Genomic DNA, 15,190 nt, shown 5'->3' with positions numbered 1-15,190 from the left:
TGCTCACCCCTGGGTGGAGATTCCCTGGCTCCAGCGAGGGGTTCGTTAAGGAATTACTGGTGTCCCGAGGATGCTGCTGCCCCTTTTTACCAGCACCATCATTCCCTGGAGAGCCAGGGAAGAGCCAGCACACTGTGCTTCAGAGATGCCTGGCTCTGGGGGATGCCACTTGGGGGTCTCAGCTGTTTTTCCAGCCTGGGGGGGTTTTATCCTGATGCTGCTGGGTTTTTTGCCAGCATGTACCTTTGGGAGGGGGCTTCCTGGGGGGCACCCGGGTGGGTGGAGGACGAGTTTGTGCCCCTTAGCTGAAGGTGTAGAGGGAGCAGAGAGCCATGCCAGTGGGGACTGTGGGTCTGCCCATCCTTCTCTTACCCCCACCACAGCAATCCTGGGAGGATAAACCAGTTTTGGTTAAAATTCCTCTGTAGTCCATCAGGTGGTACCTGAAGCAACATTTCTCAAGCCTGTCTGTTTTCCCACTTGCAGTAGATATTCCCAGCATGGCAGCTGTGCGGCTGCTCCGGCTGCTTGTCCAGGTCTCCGGTTTTACACCACCCCCGGGGTGTCTGGTAGCCAGCAAAGCATCTCTGTGGGTGCTGCCCGGGCAGGGTGCTGCAAGACCCAGGGGCCTTGCAAAGAACTGGCATTTTTTTCTTGCAGGCAGGGCAAAAAAGTTTTTTGGGGGCAGCCCAAGCCACGTTTTCCATAGGAAACAACCCTCTCCAGAAAAAAACAACCAACTTGCTTTGCACTTTCTGGGCTTTCCCCCCCGTTTTTAAGCAGATTTTTGGCTTATTGTGGCTTGGTGCTTTTCTCCCCCTCGGAAGAGAAATTAAACTCGGGCAGGTGATGAGATGCGGTTTAGAGATTAAAGGGAAACCAGGAAGATTTTGCACCGAAGGCGTCGAAACCTTTGCCGTGCTGGTGGGATGCCGGGTGTGCGGTGTTCAAATGCCATCTAGTGGCACTGGGCGCGGGGTGGGAAATGGGGTTTTGGGGGGTGTGCGGTGGGCTGAGCAAGGCCGAGGGTCCGGTGGGGGTCACTGGGGCCACTTGGCTCATCCGGCTTTGCAACTGGAGAGCATCTGCAGGCAGCCTTCGGAGGGGAATAGTAACAGCTAAATATTAAGCTTAATATTAAGTTAACAACGAGGTGAGGCAGGAGGAGCGATGTGCAGGGTGTGAAACCCGTCACCTGAAGGGACCTGGGGACGTGGGATGGGGTCAGAGCAGAGCGGTGGTCCGTAGGGAAGCCCTTAACATCACCCGGAGCCGGGGATGCTGCCTTCCATGGGCTCCCCGTGCCCAACTCGCGCAAAACAGCCCAAATCCTGCTTTTCTATCACCAAGAAGACATTTTTGGGTGGTAAGAGGCACATCCAGGGAGGGTGATCCTAAACAAGGTCAGGCAGCATCCCTCTGCCCACACCAGGCTGGAGCGAGTGGCCCCCCAGCGTGGGGGGAGCTGGGCACCCCCAAAAGGCACCCGGGGTCCCACTGACCCCCTGTGCCCCCCTGCGCTCCCGCAGGGCCCCCTTTTCCTGGGATTACCGCCCTGCCAGCTGCTCTCCCAGCACGCCTGGCCGGCAGCCCCTGAAATCCTATTACTGAGTTTCAGGAGAAATAAAAAGTTAATCATCTCCTTCACCTGCTCTTCCTCTTCCTCCTCCTCCTCTCGCCACAGGGGCTCGCGGAGGTGGCCGAGCCGATGCCGTGAGGCCACTCGGACCCTTGTGGCTGTGGCTGAGCCCATGGATTCGGCCCAGGACTGGTAGGAGCTACAGCACCGGGGGGGTCAGCGGCCGGTGCCGGGGAGGAGGGAAGGTCAGGACAGGGCAGAGGGAGCCATCCCGGAGCCATGCCGCTGCAGACGGAGATCCTGCGGGAGGTCTGGGCTGCCGACAGGTGAGTGCCGGCGGGCGGGATGCGACCCACGGGGTAGGCAATGTGCTGGGCTCCCGTCTCCTCCAGCGCCTTTTTCTCCTATTTTCAGTTAAATTACAATTTAATGAGCTGTTTTATCAGTTTTTTTGCTCTAGGGGTTGGTGTCATGATGCCCATTGGTTTAGAGAGGAATAGTGTTCGTTAGTGAGGGGGGGGTCCCCAAATGAACCTCATTGCTGTCACCCTTGGTCAAGGCAGAGCCCGTCCTGTGCTCCCTGCTAGGAAGGATGCTGTTGGCTGAGCTTGACTTGGTCGAGATGGGGTGGGGGGAGCTGGTTCTAGAGCCAAACGAAAGGCTGACCTTTCCCCCCACCCCAAAAATGGGGGTGGTGCTCAGCTGGAGGCTCTTGTCCTCCCTGGGAGCTGCAGAGGGCTGAAAGCCCTCACTCCTTTGCTTTCTGTGCCCCACAGCCCCAGCGAGGAGCCAGGGAGCCCCCAGCAGCACAAGCCCAAGCAGGTGAGAACCCCCCCCCCCCTCCCCATCCCTGGTGCCACTGTCCCCTGCTGCGGGCTGTCCCCAAGGGCTGGGGACATCGGAGATCCCCAAACCCCAGCCCCACACTGAGACTGACTTGGGGCTGGATGGGCTGCTCCATCGGGGTGCTGCAGCCCTGGGGGGGCATGAGCTTTTGGGGACCCCCCCTTCCAGAGCAGGTGGGCAGAGGAAATCCCACAGCCTCCCCCCTGCTCCTTTGTGCATCCTTCTAACCCCCCCTCCATCACTTTGAAGCACCCCATGAGATGGGCTCTCAGTTCCTAATTAACAATTTAATTAAGCCTCTCAGTTAAGCTGGCAGCCGTGACTCACTTTCCCCAGGCTGTGACCCCAAAGGCCAGAGACCCCCCTCGTTGCATTTCGGCACAGCCCTCGGGTGCTGCCGGCCTCGGAGGGGTCTCGGCAGCAATTTCATGGACCAACCACCCGATTTAATCAGCAGCCCCTCCTCGAAGGGCTTCGTTAAGTAATGAAGAGAGTGGCTGTCCTCCCCCCCAGCTGCTTAAGGGATTAAAGGATGTGAAGGAGCTTTTCGGTGTGAGCTGATGACATGGAAGAAACCAGCCGGTTCCCAGTTCCTCCATGGGACCCCCAGCTTCCACCCCCCAAATCCACAGCGCTGGGATCCCCCTGGGATCCAGCCAGATCCCGCCTCTTGGAAAACACCTTCACCCACTGGGCTGGGGCATCCGGGAGGGACGAAACCCCTGCAAGGGGGAAGGTGCTTTGTTGGGTGGTGGGTGCCCTGGTGCAACTGGGTTTGCTTAAATCACTTTCTGAGGGCCCCGAGCTGACACCCACTCCCCAAATATCTCCTGTCCGGAGGCAAGTGCTGCCCCAGATGCTCCGTATTTGGTAAATCAGAGTTATTTATAGCCCTGACTAACCAGGATTAGGTGTGCTGTGCCTAATCCTCCTGCTTCTCTGCTCCGGCTGACCTCCATCCCAGCCCAGCCCCACGGTTCCTTGCCTTCGACCAGAGCCTTTCGTGGGGACGAGAGGAGATGGAGGTGCGGAGCCAGGCTGCCTGCCCATCCCCGTGTGCCCTGTCCCAGCCCAGGTCCCCCGGGATGCCCACTGGGAGATGAGCTGGTGCCCAGGGAGGCTCCTGGCCGGGGTCCGTATGGCACAGCGTGGCTTGTCCCTCCATGCCAGCACAGTCCATAGTGTCGGGGCATTGCCAGCAACATGTCCCTCGTCCCTGGGGCTGGCACGTGGCCGTCTGTCCCAGCGCTGATGCTCTCCCGTCTATCGGCTAACAGCCTTTTTCTGTTTTCCTCCTTCTGCCTTCCCCGGGGGACTGCCCCATGGTAAGTTGCTCATTTGAAGGTGCGACCGTGTCCCCATCCCCGAAACGGGTCCCTGCTCCCATGTGGGGCCAGGGAAAAGCCTGCCTGTATTTTGGAAGGGGAGATGGTGCTGTATGAGCAGGGCCTGCCTTGCAAAGTGAAAAGGGATTTAAGGCCGGCACCATCTCCGCAGCACCATCCGCGGGGCAGAAGCTGAAGAAGAAGCGGCAGGAGCCTGTGCCGGAGCCTGAGGCGAAGCCCCGGCGGCTGCGGGTGAAGAAGCTGGGTGAGGCGGGGGCTGCGGAGGACCCCGGTGCCCCGGCACAGGGTAAGCACAGACACCCCCTCGCAACTTGCATGGAAATGGGGGGACACGCTGGTCCCTCCTACGGCCCCATCCTGCACCCGCTGTGTCTCCATTGAGAGCATCTCTTGAAATGCGTAGGGGTGAAGAAGCTGAGGAAGAAGAAGGAGGAGAAGGAGGAGGAGAGCGACAAGGACCCCTACTCCAAAGTCACCCGGGAGCCTCGGAAGAAGAAGGAGAGCCCGGCCGCTCGCTCCCGCGTGGCCAAGGGCCCCAAGAAGCAGCAAGGTGGGGGGCAGCACCCACCCCTCTGCGGGCACCCGCTCGTGGCATCTCATATCCCCGTGCACCACGGCCCCTCGTACCACGTCCTGCCAGTGCCATCGATGGTCCCGGTGTCTGCAGGGGCCCTGCATGTCCCTGGGGGGCTTTTTGGCCAAAACCCAGCTGCGTACTGGGAGGAAAGGGGATGTGGCAGGGGACCGGCATGCGTGGTGTTGACTGGGGAGTTGGGATCAGGGCCGGGGAATGTGGCAGTTGGCGGCTGGCCGGTGCCACCAGCTCCCCGGACATCCTACCGGAGCAAAAAGATGGGGTGGGCAAAAAGATGGGGCTCATCCCCCTCCCCAATCCGCACCCCAGGGCCGCAGCCGCGAGATGGCAGTGTGACTTTGCACGCTGTGTCCGGCACTGGACACGTCCGACGTGTCGCTGGCCACTGTGGTTGGGCCGGGCACCCGTGGCCCCAGCACCCTGGCCGTGGTGGGATGGGTGCCCACGCCGGCTGGCGCTGCCGAGGGAGGTTCCCTGCTCGCAAATCATGAGGCTGTGGGTCCCCAGTGCAAGAGGCCATCGCGTTGCTGATGCCGTGGTTGTCACCTCCGGGCAGAGCCAGCTGAGGACTCGGAGGATGAAGAGGAGGAAGAGGAGGTGGAGAACAAAGACCCACCAAAAAAGGTCAAGAAGAAGCTGCCCAAAGAGCCCCCCTCGGGTGAGAGCCGGGAGAAGAAGCTGAAGCCGAAGGGTGAGTGCCCAGGGGATGGGCAGGGCTCAAGCCCAGCTCCGTTGCCACTTGCATCTGTCCTTGCCGGGACAAGGGGACGGCCCACGTCCCATCCCCATCACTGTCCTGGGAGGCTTGGGGGGCTGTGGGGCAATCGCCCCCTCCCCATGCTCAACCTTTCCCGCTGTCCCCACCCTGCCACCTCCCTGTCCTCGTCACCACCCATCCCCATCCCACTGTCCGGCCGCTCATCGGCTCCTCCATCCCACTAGGAGACAGGAGCGACCCTGACAGCAAAGCCAAATCTGCCAAAAGCACCAAGAAGGAGCCAATGTCCGTGTTCCAGGTGAACGGAGAGAAGAAGGAGAAGAAAAGCAAGAAGAAAGGTATGGGGCGAGTGAGGGGATGGCAGCCAGTCCCACTGCCCCATGGCATCACCCTGAGCCGACAGCACCCGGTGCCATGTGACAGTGTCCCCTGTGTCCCCCCCCAGCCGCCACTGGGAGCGATGAGGAGGACGATTCCGACTCCAGCACCAAACCCATCAGGTCAGAGAAGAAGAAAAACCCGGCATCTCTCTTCCAGACTGGCGGGGACCCCCCCAGGGAGAAGAAAACCAAAAAGAAAGGTCAGAGCCTGGTAGCAGTGATGCAATGGAGGGTGGTGGGTGCTGCAGAGGCTCGTGAGGGTGCGGCTGAGCCTGGCCATGCAGAGGGGGGTTATGATCAATGGTGTTGGCATGGGTCTATGCCGAGTTCGGGGTTCGGTGGAGTCAGGCTCTTCTCCCACCCCGTGCCCCTGCCCGTTCCTGCCTGCAGCTCCTCCCAAAGCGGCCGAGAGCGAGGAGGAGACCCCAGAGACCCCGCAGAAAAACTCCAACAAGAAGGGGAAAGGGAAGAAATCAAAGAAGGTACAAAAAACCCCTCAGAGCTGTGGGGGTCCCCTCGGGGTGGGGGCAGCAGCTCTTCCCCCCCAGTGTGGGTCAGGGGGCTAGAGCATCCCCCAGGGAGACCCACCGCAGCACCGTCCCCAAAGCCACCAGCTGCAGAACCACAGCCCAGAGGGGTGATCAGGAGCAAAGAGCAATTAGTTGGGAAAGGAGAGGAGCTTTTAGCAGTTTGGGCTTTGGGGTCACCATCCCCTCTCCTGTTGCAGACAAAGGAGGAAAGGCCCCCGTCGCCCGTCATCGAGGTGGACAACCTGGAGGAGTTTGTGCTGCGGCCGGCGCCACAGGGGGTGACCATCAAGTGCCGGGTGACGCGGGACAAGAAGGGGATGGATCGAGGGCTTTACCCCACCTATTACCTTCACTTGGATAATGACAAGAAGGTGAGATGGGTTGGGGGCTTGGAGACTCCTGGGGCTCTACACCCACCCTGGGGAGCAACCTCAGGGTTTTGGGGGGGTGCCTGCCAGCATCCCACTGTGGTGGTGGGTCCTGGATGGGGCTGCTCCCCTCCTCTGTAATTCCTCTTGGGAAATGCCCCATGTTGATGGTACCTGGGATGAATGATGAGCAAACATCTGCCGGAGAGCCATGCTAATGCCAGGCTGGGCTCAGCCCCTCCTGCCCCCATGGCTCAGCCAGTATTTTGGGGATCGTCTTCACTCCATCACTTGCGCAAGGTCGTGGCAGTGACCTGTTGGGCCAAGCCTTGCGCAGAGGGCACGGCGGGGCGGTGAGCCAGGGACGGCGGCAGCGATGGCGATGACGATGCCCCATCTCAACGCGGTCCCACCACCCTCCCAGGTGTTCCTCCTCGCCGGGAGGAAGCGTAAGAAGAGCAAAACCTCCAACTACCTCATCTCCATCGACCCCACCGACCTGTCACGGGGGGGAGAGAACTTCATCGGGAAGCTGAGGTAGGAGTGGAGGTAGCACCCCATTCCTGCAGCACCCCATTCCTGCAGCACCCCGCTCCTGCTCCATGGGTTGCTGGCTGCCTCAAGCAATGGCTGGGTCAGGCAAGAGGCTAAATTCGGAGTTCCCCACTGCCGGGTCTGACCCGAGGAGTGTCGGGGGGCCGGGAGGGGAAAACAGGCTTGTCTGGTTCCTCCCGGCAGACAGGTCACAGCTAGAAACGGCGCCCGGGGAGCCCGGCAAGTCCCGGCCCGTTGCACTGCTGGTAGCTGCACAGTGATGCTGGGGGGTCCCCCCTATAATGCCCCAATTTAGGGGTGCCCTGAACCCGAGCAAATGGCTAAAGGGTGGGAAGGACAGTGTTAGCTGGGGGCCGCACGTGGGTTTTGCAGCTGGGGCTGTGCTTCGAGTGGGAGGAACAGGGGGGGTCAGAGGGGACTCGGTGGCACCGGCCGCAGCCATCTCCCATCCTCGGCTGCAGATCCAACCTGATGGGTACAAAGTTCACGGTGTTCGACAACGGCGCGAACCCCGACAGGGCCAACGCTGACTGGTCCAACGTGCGGCAGGAGCTCTCGGCCGTGGTCTACGTAAGCAGCAGCACGGGGACACCCCCCCACCCCGGGGACCTCCTGGGCAGGCGGCGAGGGGGTCCCGACCTGCACCCCTTCGCTGGGCTACTGCCCGGGGGGGCTTGCAGAGATGCGGGATGGGCTGGATCCGTCCCTGAGCCCTCGTTCAGCCACCGGTGGGAGGCTGCAGCCCATGGTGGTTGCTGGTTTTAGGGACGGGGTTTCTTTTGTAGGAGACCAACGTTTTAGGGTTCAAAGGCCCCCGGAAGATGACGGTCATCATCCCCGGGATGAATGCCGACAGCGAGAGGGTGCCCATCCGGCCCCGAAATGTAAGTCAGGGGCCAGACTGGGAGAAACTCCTTGGGGGGCTGGATTTGCTGGGGTTCACCTTGGATTTTACCCATTTTGGGGCATGGAAATGCTTTCAGGTGTCCCTGAAATTCAAGGCACCTCCCTGGGAGGTGGGGGATGTGGCATCTGTATTATTTTTTTCGCGCTGGATCCTATCTCTCAGCTGGATACTGCTACAGTGCATCCCCCTGGGCACGCCATGGGGGGTGGCAAGGCTCTGGGTAGGGTCACCCCAACTCTGCTCTCCCCCCTCTCCCCCTCCCCAGGATAACGACGGCCTCCTGATGCGCTGGCAGAACAAAAACATGGACAACGTGATTGAGCTGCACAACAAGGCGCCGGTGTGGAACGACGAGACCCAGTCCTACGTCCTCAATTTCCACGGCCGGGTCACCCATGCCTCCGTCAAAAACTTCCAGATAGTGCACGGCAGCGACCGTAAGCTGGGAAGGGGATGGGACGGGGGGGTGACGGTGGAGGAGCACTGCCGTCAGCTGGTCCCAGCAACCCCTTATTTTGCTGAGGTTTAGTTTTTTCCCATGCATGGCTGCTTTGGGGTCCTGCCTGCCTTTGCTGGAGCTGGGATGAAGGTGGACAGGGCGTGCGGCACCGCACAGGCAGCTGCCTGCTGGCCCCGGGTGCCGGCAGAGGGAGCGCGCAGGTCACCTGTTGCCAGGCAGATTAGGGCAAGGACAAATCCTGTGGGGTGCTGAGCCCCCCCCCCTAATCACACTACGGCCACCCACTCAACCCAGGCCATCCCAGAGCATCGCCTCCAGCACGCACCCCGCCTCGCCGGCGGGCTCACCCGGGGGTGCGTCGCGCCTCGGGGACGGTCCCTCGGGGGTGACAGTGGCTCTGTCCCCGCGTGAGCGGCCGGACGCGGCCGTTCGTCACCTGTCCGGCGCAGTCAGAAACCCTCGGCCTCCGGGGTGTTGGGTTACGGGACAGAAAAAACCTCTCGGGGGCCCCTGGTTATTTTTACAGATTTCCTGTCACCCGCCCTCCCGGTAGCAGAGGTCCCACGGGGGGGGTGAGTGAGGTCCCTGTCCCTTGGGGGGCTGCGGCTCCCGGGGAAGGGGTGCTGGGGGGTCCGAAGGGTGCCGTGGTCCTGCGCTGGAGCACGCAATGGGAAAATGATGGTTTTCGGTAACACGCGCTGCGGCACGGTGCCGCCGGCGCGCGAACCGCGGGCTGAGCTCGGTGGAAGGCGGGGGCGGCTTCTTTGGGACGCTGCTGCGTGGGTCCCCTGGGAAAAGGGTGGGATGGGTGCGCGGGTGACGTCCCAGCCGCTCGCCCTCTCTCCCGCAGCCGACTACATCGTGATGCAGTTCGGGCGCGTGGCGGACGACGCTTTCACCATGGACTACAACTACCCGCTCTGTGCCGTGCAGGCCTTCGCCATCGCCCTCTCCAGCTTCGACGGGAAGCTGGCCTGCGAGTAGTACCCGTGCCGGGGCCGCATGCTGGGGCTGCGCGCCGGTGCCCGGTGGATGCTCCCGCATCCCTGTCCTGCTCCTGCATCCCCATCCTACCCCTCTGTTTCCACCTTCTGCCTGGTGAACGCTCACAGTTACAGCCGCTCCTGGGGTGGCTCGAGGTGCACGGTGCCCACAGAGTGCCGTGGGACGCTCATCCAGCCACGGCCACCCTCTCCGGGCAAATTTGGGACAGATCGCTGGTCTGGGGCAGATGGCAGCGTCAGGCCTGGGGTATATTTAGCAGATGAGGCTGACTGTGATCCCGATCTCATCCCTTTGAGATGTTTCTTGGACTCGGATCCTGGAAACTCATCCCTCTTTTTTTTTTTTTTTTTTTTTTTTTTTAGATTCTGGTTTGTATTTTGTAGCTCCATCTCTCAGTGAGAGGGGGGTTGGTGGTCTCCTCGTTCATGTTTCCTCATAACTATGAGTGCGCACAGAAACCACGCGTGGCCGGGGTCTGCCCAAGCTCCTGGCGAGGGACCTCCTGCCCGGGTCAATGCCCACTGGGCACCAAACCCTGGGTTTGGCCCATTTTTGCCCCATTTTTGCCCTGGCACCAGCAGACGTGCGGTGCCCGTGGTGTCTTTGCACGCCTCGGGCTCTCCACCAGTTGGGTCTAACCCCACTGCCTGGAAACCCTTTGGGGATTTAGGTCCCCGAGGAGCACCCTGGCACCCAGAGCACTGGTGGCACGTGGGCATGTGCCGAGGGAAGCCGGTGCCGGCGGAGGAGGGCCAGCGGCCACGTGAGGCAAAGCTGGCATCACCGGCACGGGGCCGGGCTGGGTCGGTGCTGCCAAGAGGGACCTGGAAGGGAAAACTCTGGGTGCACCAGGAAGCGCTGGGGTGACTCACAAGGTGTGGTTCGGTGCTGAGTCACGCTCAGCGACCGGCCGGGCCTCGCCGAGCCCCCCGTGCCCCCGCCGCTCACCGCCCCGGGGCTCTGCCGCATCCCTCCGGACCCCACCGGGCAGGTGGTCCCACGGAGCCCCGCGTGCCCCGGGTGTCCCCGCTGCCGGGACTGGCCCCGCTGGTGGTCCCTGCTGATGGCACAGACCCGTGGGGTGTCACGGGGAGCTCCGGGGGGTCATTGGGAAGGGGAGATGCTGGAGAGGGGCAGCTCGGGGGGGGGGCAGGGTAGCCTGTGCCCCCATTTCCAGCACAAACCCACCTTTGTGGGGTGAGGCTTTGGCTGCACGGACAGGCCCAAATCTGATTAATTCAGTGGTGAGAAATACAGGGACATGCCAAGGTGCTTCGAAACACCGTCTTCGACTCCCCGATAATGCTTCTCACCTGCTCAGCTCATGCAGTGACCCCGGGGTGGGCTGAGACAATTTGGGGTCCCCTTCCCAGGTCACATACAGATCTTTCCCCCATTCAGGGGGTGATTTGAGCCCCCCCAATTTAATGCTGTGAGAGGTAGCCGGGGTGGAAAGGCCAAAGAGCAGGAGACGGATGAGACAGATGCGGTTGTGTAAGAGGGATGCTCATCCTTGCTGGGCAGTGTCGCAACACCGCCGCAGCCCGAACCCGTCCCTGCGTGGGGTTGGGGACAGGTAACAGTGACAGTGGGACCACGAGCTGGGACCACTGGCAAACATCTGCCCCAGTGGCTTTGCAGACAGAGCCGAGGTTTTCCCGCCAGCTGCACGAATCCGGGCTCCGTGATTCATCGGCAAACGCTCGCGACGGGGGCAGATGGAGGCGAACAGCTCGGGGACGACGGGCCGGCGTGGGACATCGTCCCTTACCCACGCGGTGAGATCAGAGACCTTCTTGTGAGCTAAAGAGAGAACCAGCCACCGCGGTTCGGGGCCAGCATCCCTTGGCTAGGTATGGCCAGCAAATGTGGGGAAAGCGAGAGCTTTCTGCCCAAATCCAGCCACAAACCCAACATCTGTTTGAAATCGGGAAAAGCTCAGCTAACGGTTGAGCTAACGCTTGTTCCCATTTCCTCCAGTGGAAGCAGAAAAGCTGAAGCGGGGTGAGAGAAGAGGGGTTTTGGTTCCCCAAGCTCTCACTGGAGCACCGTCTCCCATTATCCCAGCTGCTCCCCAGGGAGTTTCTCCCTCCCCTACCCAAAAAGTCTCCGTGTTGCCCGTTGCTTGCAAACCCCTCGTGATTCCCAGCCTGCAGCCCAAGCGGAGCAAAAAATCTGCCACGGGTATCCCAGAATACAGTTACCGCATCAGCCACCCACCCCAAATCACTTAGACAAACCCTCTAACCCAAACCAACTGTGGCACAAGAAACAAATGAAAACAATTTAATAGGGCGATGGATGTTCGGGCCCTTTGTTTGCGCTGGCTGTTAACACCAGAGGAGATGAGGAATGGAAGCAGTTGAAATGTGTATCTACTTTGGCCGACGGAAAGTGTGACGGATGCGCCGGCAGACCAATGGCTGAGGATGCTGGGGTGTGCGTGGGTGTGAAAGGAATGCTCGCTGCAAGAAAAGATTAAAAAAAAAAAAAAAGAGAAGGAGCCTTATCAACGGCGTTTGAGCCCAAAGTGTGTGTCTTCCTTGGAGAAGGGGTTTTCTCAGTCCCCAGGGATGATGTTTTCCCCGCAGCACGAGACTTTGAGGCTTCTGAAGCTTCATTTTAGGGAGCTGGTGTTAAGTTGGTGGTGCAGGGATGGATTTAACCCCACAAAGCGCTCACGCAGGGGCATGAGCGTGGCTAGCAGCCGGAGGCGACTGTCAGCAGCTCCTCAAGGGAACCTCCTGGGAAATGCGTTTTGGTTTTGCAAAGATGGTTAAAAGGCAAAGGGGAGGAAAAAAAAAATAAGGTCCCACCTCAATGCTGAGTGCTGCATCCTAGCTAGGACCAATGTCACTGCCGTGCCAGTGGCTCTCGCAAGGCGGTACTTACCGACATCCCCATCCCATGCTGATGAGTGGAAAGATGCTGGTCCAGAGCTGAGGAGGAGGATGGAAGCATGGGGCTTGTCACCAACCGCTCGCTTCTCCCTCTGCCCCAGACACCCGGGGCTCGGGGGGCTCCGCGCGCCCAGGCCTGAGCACAGGCTCAGCCCCTGCACTCTTAGTGGGGGGCTGTGGGGTATTTCCATGGGGCTCCGAAAGGCGAATGCCCCATCAGCCGGGCAGCCCGTGGAGGGAGAGGGCTGGCTGCATCCCGGCAGGTTCGGGAGGGGAAGCCAGCGCAGGGAAACTCCTCGCCCGTCAATGGAAGGGCCGGAGCTGTTTGGTTCCCAGCGAGCGCCCTGCCCAGCAGAGAGCATCGCCTCAGCCTCGGGGGCTCTCACTCCGTGCTTTGAAGTGGTGATACATTAATTAATTAAAGGACGGAACGGAACAGGGTGTTTTTTCTCTCCCCTTCCCCTTCCCATGTATTTCTTTCAGTGACATTTTTTAGAGGGAAAGGCAGAGTCATGGCCGGTAAGCTGGGCTGCGGGTTTGCAGGATGGGCTCTTTCTCGGCGCAGCAAGCGACAGGCGGTAATGGGAAAGCCAATATTTTTCAACTGCTTTTAAAAAGGAATCATTTTTTAATTAGTGAATCCATTCTGGAGAAGTGTTGGAGTTTTACAATGTTGTAGCTGTTCTTGGTGTCTTGCCTAGACTTGGATGTTCTGGCCATAAGAAAATATTATTTATGGCGTTGCTGCTTGCAGCTCTTTTATATTATAATTTGGGAAAGGAAGTTGCTGTTCCCACCAGTGGACGAAGAATAGCAGAAACAAGGATTATGGACTTCTGAAGGAGGAAAAAAAATAAAAATTAAGAGGCAGGACTGAAACAAACCACCGAGCCAGGCTCGAATTGCCACGCTCTAGAACAAGCTCATCCCTGCATCACCAGCAGTTGGGTTGGATGCTGTCACCGAGCCGAAGCCTGACCCCTGCACGCCCGGCAGGCCCGGCGCGGCGGTGACCCCCTCGGTACTCCCCTGTGCGGCGTTACATGTGTTCCTAAACATTTGCAGATCAGGCTTTTATTCATGGGCTAATGCACGCTTGTTTGCTCATGCCTTACTCAGCCTAAACTCCTATGAACTCAATTAAGCCTGTCATCTCCAGGAGCAGTCAATGTCATTTTTGCCCAAGTAAGGGATGAGTAACGAGTGCTCCGAACGGCCCTTAGAGAATAGCAGCCATTTTGTTGCAGTTTTTGGTCCAGATTTCTTACAACTTAGCACCAGGCCAAGGGTGGAAGAATGCGATATGGTTTTATTAATCACACACGATTGCTGAATGCGCTGGATGCTTCGGAGACTGTCGCTGTACGGGCTGCAGTGCTGGCTGTCTTGTCCCGAAATGCTTGAATACAACCAAGCTCAGCAAGAAAATTAGAAAAATATGTTTCTAGAAGGGATGGGATGCAAAGAGCATCCCTTCTCCAAGCAGGGCACCGGGAGGATCCCTCTCCCCGGTTTACCCCTGTGGGTTTCGGGTACCACGGCGCAGACCCTTGGCGCCTGCCGGACCCTGTGGACGACAGGGCCGGGGTTTTTGCCGTGTGTTGCCTGTATCGGGGCTGCAGTTCCCAACAGTCGGGCTGGGTCTCGGCCAGGGACTCGCATGCGATCAGCCGGCTGTGGCTTAGCACGTTACCACCCATCGGCTCGCTCCGAGGAAATGACCGTGGCCTGGCTCCTGGCTGGGTTCCCTTGGGAAATCGCAACGGCATGGGCTGAGATCCCCGTCCTGGGTACCGCAGGGTGGGGTGGGTGTCTGGGAAAGACGGGGAATCTGCATGCTGGTGGGGTGCAGCAGGCTGAGCAGGGGGGGATGAGGAAGGGGATGACGGTGTTTGGGGGGGATGAGGGTGTGAGGATGGGGTTGAGGAGGGGGATGGAGGTGTGAGGATGGGGATGAGGAGGGGAATGAAGGTGTTTGGAGGGGGATGAGGGTGTTTGGGGGGGTGTGAGGGTGTGAGGATGGGGATGAGGAGGGGGATGAGGGTATGGGGATGAGGAGGGGGATGAAGGTGTTTGGGGGGGAATGAGGGTATGGGGATGAGGAGAGGGATGAGGGTGTTTGGGGGGGTGTGAGGGTGTGAGGATGGGGATGAGGAGGGGGATGAGGGTATGGGGATGAGGAGGGGGATGAAGGTGTTTGGGGGGGAATGAGGGTATGGGGATGAGGAGAGGGATGCAGGTGTTTGGGGGGGTGTGAGGGTGTGAGGATGGGGTTGAAGGTGTTTGGGGGGGTGTGAGGATGGGGATGAGGAGGGGGATGAAGGTGTTTGGGGGGGTGTGAGGATGGGGATGAGGAGGGGGATGAGGGTATGGGGATGAGGAGGGGGATGAAGGTGTTTGGGGGGGAATGAGGATATGGGGATGAGGAGAGGGATGCAGGTGTTTGGGGGGGTGTGAGGGTGTGAGGATGGGGATGAGGAGGGGGATGAAGGTGTTTGCGGGGGTGTGAGGATGGGGATGAGGAGGGGGATGAAGGTGTGCGGCAGGCGATGAGGGTGTGCAGAGGACAATGAAGGTGTGTGGAAAGGGATGAAGGCGAGCACGGGGATGAAGGTGCACATAGGGGGGTGAGGCTGCACGGGGGGCGATGAAGATGTGCAGAAGGGGCTGAAGGTGGGCACGGGGGACCCTGGCTGGCTGGTGACGGGACGGGACAGCAGCACCCTCATGCCCCGGCCCGGGGCTGCATCCCGGGGCTGCGGACCGGAGAAAGAGGAGGAGGAGGGTGAGGAAGGCTTCTAGAGGGCGCTCCCAGATCCCGGGCTGGGCCGAACCGGGCTCCAGGGCTGCCCTTTCCCCCCCCACAAAAACCCCTCCCGGTGGAAGAGAAGCCCCGCGTTCCCGCTGCCCCGTCGGGGAGCGCTGCCGCCGCCGCCGCCGCCCCGGGGAGGGAGAGGAGGGAGAGGAAGGAGAGGAGGGTCGGCCGGGTGGAAGGAGGGAG

The 15,190-nt window shown here is 60.3% G+C and overlaps 1 protein-coding gene across 1 annotated transcript; it reads left to right on the top strand.

Annotated features, from left to right (window-relative positions):
• Nucleotides 1-1,858: 1,858 nt before the first annotated feature.
• Nucleotides 1,859-10,372, top strand: TULP1 (TUB like protein 1). Its single transcript, XM_075055494.1, has 14 exons — nucleotides 1,859-1,905; nucleotides 2,356-2,400; nucleotides 3,933-4,057; nucleotides 4,175-4,321; nucleotides 4,923-5,057; nucleotides 5,309-5,422; nucleotides 5,530-5,664; nucleotides 5,855-5,946; nucleotides 6,192-6,365; nucleotides 6,787-6,899; nucleotides 7,379-7,487; nucleotides 7,703-7,801; nucleotides 8,090-8,261; nucleotides 9,135-10,372. The coding sequence occupies exons 1-14, from the start codon at nucleotides 1,859-1,861 to the stop codon at nucleotides 9,266-9,268; spliced, it is 1,641 nt and encodes a 546-aa protein (XP_074911595.1). The 3' UTR covers nucleotides 9,269-10,372.
• The last annotated feature ends 4,818 nt before the right edge of the window (nucleotides 10,373-15,190 follow it).

Source organism: Buteo buteo, chromosome 23, assembly GCF_964188355.1.
Source record: "Buteo buteo chromosome 23, bButBut1.hap1.1, whole genome shotgun sequence".
In the NCBI taxonomy this organism is placed as follows: Eukaryota; Metazoa; Chordata; class Aves; order Accipitriformes; family Accipitridae; genus Buteo; species Buteo buteo.
Note: the sequence above shows the minus strand (reverse complement) of the source record. Positions and strands in the feature narration are given on the sequence as shown.